Here is a 2208-nt window from a genome sequence, read left to right on the forward strand (position 1 = left end):
AAATTTCCGACGCCTTTGAGGAGATTTTCTTTTTCTGCATTTTATTTCTAGTTTAGCGGGCCTGCGTGCCCATGCATGTTTTCCATTCTCTTTTGTAATGAACTACGTTCGATTTGATCCCGTTTGGGTACGTAGGCAGCTTGGATGCAATATAAATCCAAGTCCAGTCCAAACAATTAATAAATCCAAACATCGGGTATAACATCCCCTTCAAGCCTTGTCCTTGACAAGCCCCTCTGAGCCTTGCCCTCGAGCAAGCCCCTTTAAGCCTTGTCCTTGACAAGCCCTTCTGAGCCTTGTCCTTGACGAGCCCCTCTGAGCCTTGCCCTCGAGCAAGCCCCTTTAAGCCTTGTCCTTGACAAGCCCCTCTGAGCTTTGCCCTCGAGCAAGCCCCTTTAAGCCTTGTCCTTGACAAGCCCCTCTGAGCCTTGCCCTCGAGCAAGCCCCATTAAGCCTTGCCCTCGAGCAAGCCCCTTTAAGCCTTGCCCTTGACAAGCCAATGTAAGCCTTGCCCTCGAGCAAGCCCCTTTAAGCCTTGGCCTCGAGCAAGCCGTCTAAAGCCTGGCCTCGAGCAAGGACCAAAATCTTGGAGCTCATAATCAGCACATCAAAATAGTACAGCACAAGTATAAATACCGAGGACATATCCCGACCATATATCCTTGTATTTTCGTCCAAGCCTGAAAATATAAGCTCGGGATAAACTCATGTGCAAAGGGCGGTCAAAATTATTCCTACTCCTCGGGGACGACCATCCCTTGAACTTAATCCTCGAGTTTTAAGTGTGTAGAAGACTATATTGTCCTCGGCATTATCACTTGTTTAAAAAATGAGTTATTCTCAATCGTCGAGATGATTAATTAGTCGTCGAAAATAATTAATCTTCTTTAATCGTCGAGGTAACTTGTCTATATGCTCGAGGTTCACACTTTTGTTCCCAAATAATTTTACAGTTTGAGTCCCCGGGATGATTTTGTGTTCGGTATAATATTCACGAATATGTCCTCGAGGTGTTTCACCACTCTAGGCGTCGAGTAACCATCTAACCTCGGGCTATTTGAATGATCGAGATACATTGACAGCAGAAGGAAAATAATTCATCGAGTAAAATACATGTTCAAATTACAAAACGGAAGGGCTATCATCATACAAAAAACAAACAAAAACTAATCTAAGTCCTCGGCCCTTTCTCCCGAGGCTGTGCTCCCCTGCTCCTCCACCGTGTCCTCGCCGTGAACATCGACCTCTTGGTCCTCGACGGTTTCCTCGGACTCTGACAGCTCGAGAGTATCAGCAATCTCGGGGATGTTCTTTAGATCCTCGGGATTAGCATCGGGCTTCGATCTCAAAAACGCCCGAGCTTCCTTGAAGGCATGGAAGTACGAGCCCATAGCATACTCCTCCGTGAGGCCGTTAAACTCCTCGGACATTTTAAAGTCCTCAATCGCGACCCCTTGAGCTTCAGCCAGGCGAGCCTCAAAATCAACCTTCAAACGCTCGATCTCGAGCTTTAAACCTTCAGCCTCGCCCTTAGCAGTTCCAGCCTCTTCTCGAGCTCTATGGGCATCATTTTTCGAATCCTCGAGCTCCTTCTGGAGAAGGAACCGATCAGCCTCCAAGTCAGCTATCCTCTTCTCCAGTGCTCGAGAAGAGTCCTCGAGTTCAGTAGTCTTTTGGGCCTCATCTTTCCCCTTCAGAGAAAGGCCTCGGGCAATGCTCAAAGCCTACAACATATAAACCCGAGCTTAAAATAATCACAGCGTTTAAACCTTTTTAAACCTTGTATTTTAAACAAAGTAGAATGGGCGAGCTTACCTTCAGAGTAAGAGATTCCAAAGCCTTCATGCCCTCATCAAAATCGAGGTCCTTCCTGTACTTGTCCACGATGCTTGACACCAGAGGACACCAGTCAGGCTCCTGGTTTTGGAAAGAGGGCATAGGTCGAACCTCATCCTCGAGGTCAACAACCTCGGGAGTACTCCTTGGCCGAGGATGTGACCGAGGTGGACCAGTAGGAGTCTCTGTGGCCTGTGTGGTCGGGGTATTTCCTCGGGCAGAAGTTTCGCCAGGCCCACTCCTGATATTCTCCATGTCCCTAGCTCTCTTCTTTCCTCTCTTCTGCCCCGGAGCTCGGGTTTGAGGGGCCTTTGACTTCTTGGTCACGGCCTGCCTGAGGGCTGAAGGATCAAAAGTCATCTCTGTAAAAAA

General features: G+C 48.0%; 1 protein-coding gene across 1 annotated transcript; it reads right to left on the bottom strand.

The window, feature by feature from the left end:
• Nucleotides 1–1166: 1166 nt before the first annotated feature.
• LOC111378231 lies at nt 1167–2196 on the bottom strand. Its single transcript, XM_023001400.1, has 2 exons — nt 1816–2196; nt 1167–1724 (listed from the first exon to the last, which is right to left on the bottom strand). Exons 1-2 carry the CDS (start codon nt 2194–2196, stop codon nt 1167–1169), a joined length of 939 nt encoding a protein of 312 aa, XP_022857168.1.
• Nucleotides 2197–2208: the final 12 nt, after the last annotated feature.

The sequence above is a fragment of the Olea europaea genome, unplaced genomic scaffold (assembly GCF_002742605.1).
Source record: "Olea europaea var. sylvestris unplaced genomic scaffold, O_europaea_v1 scaffold17877, whole genome shotgun sequence".
Lineage (NCBI taxonomy): Eukaryota > Viridiplantae > Streptophyta > Magnoliopsida > Lamiales > Oleaceae > Olea > Olea europaea.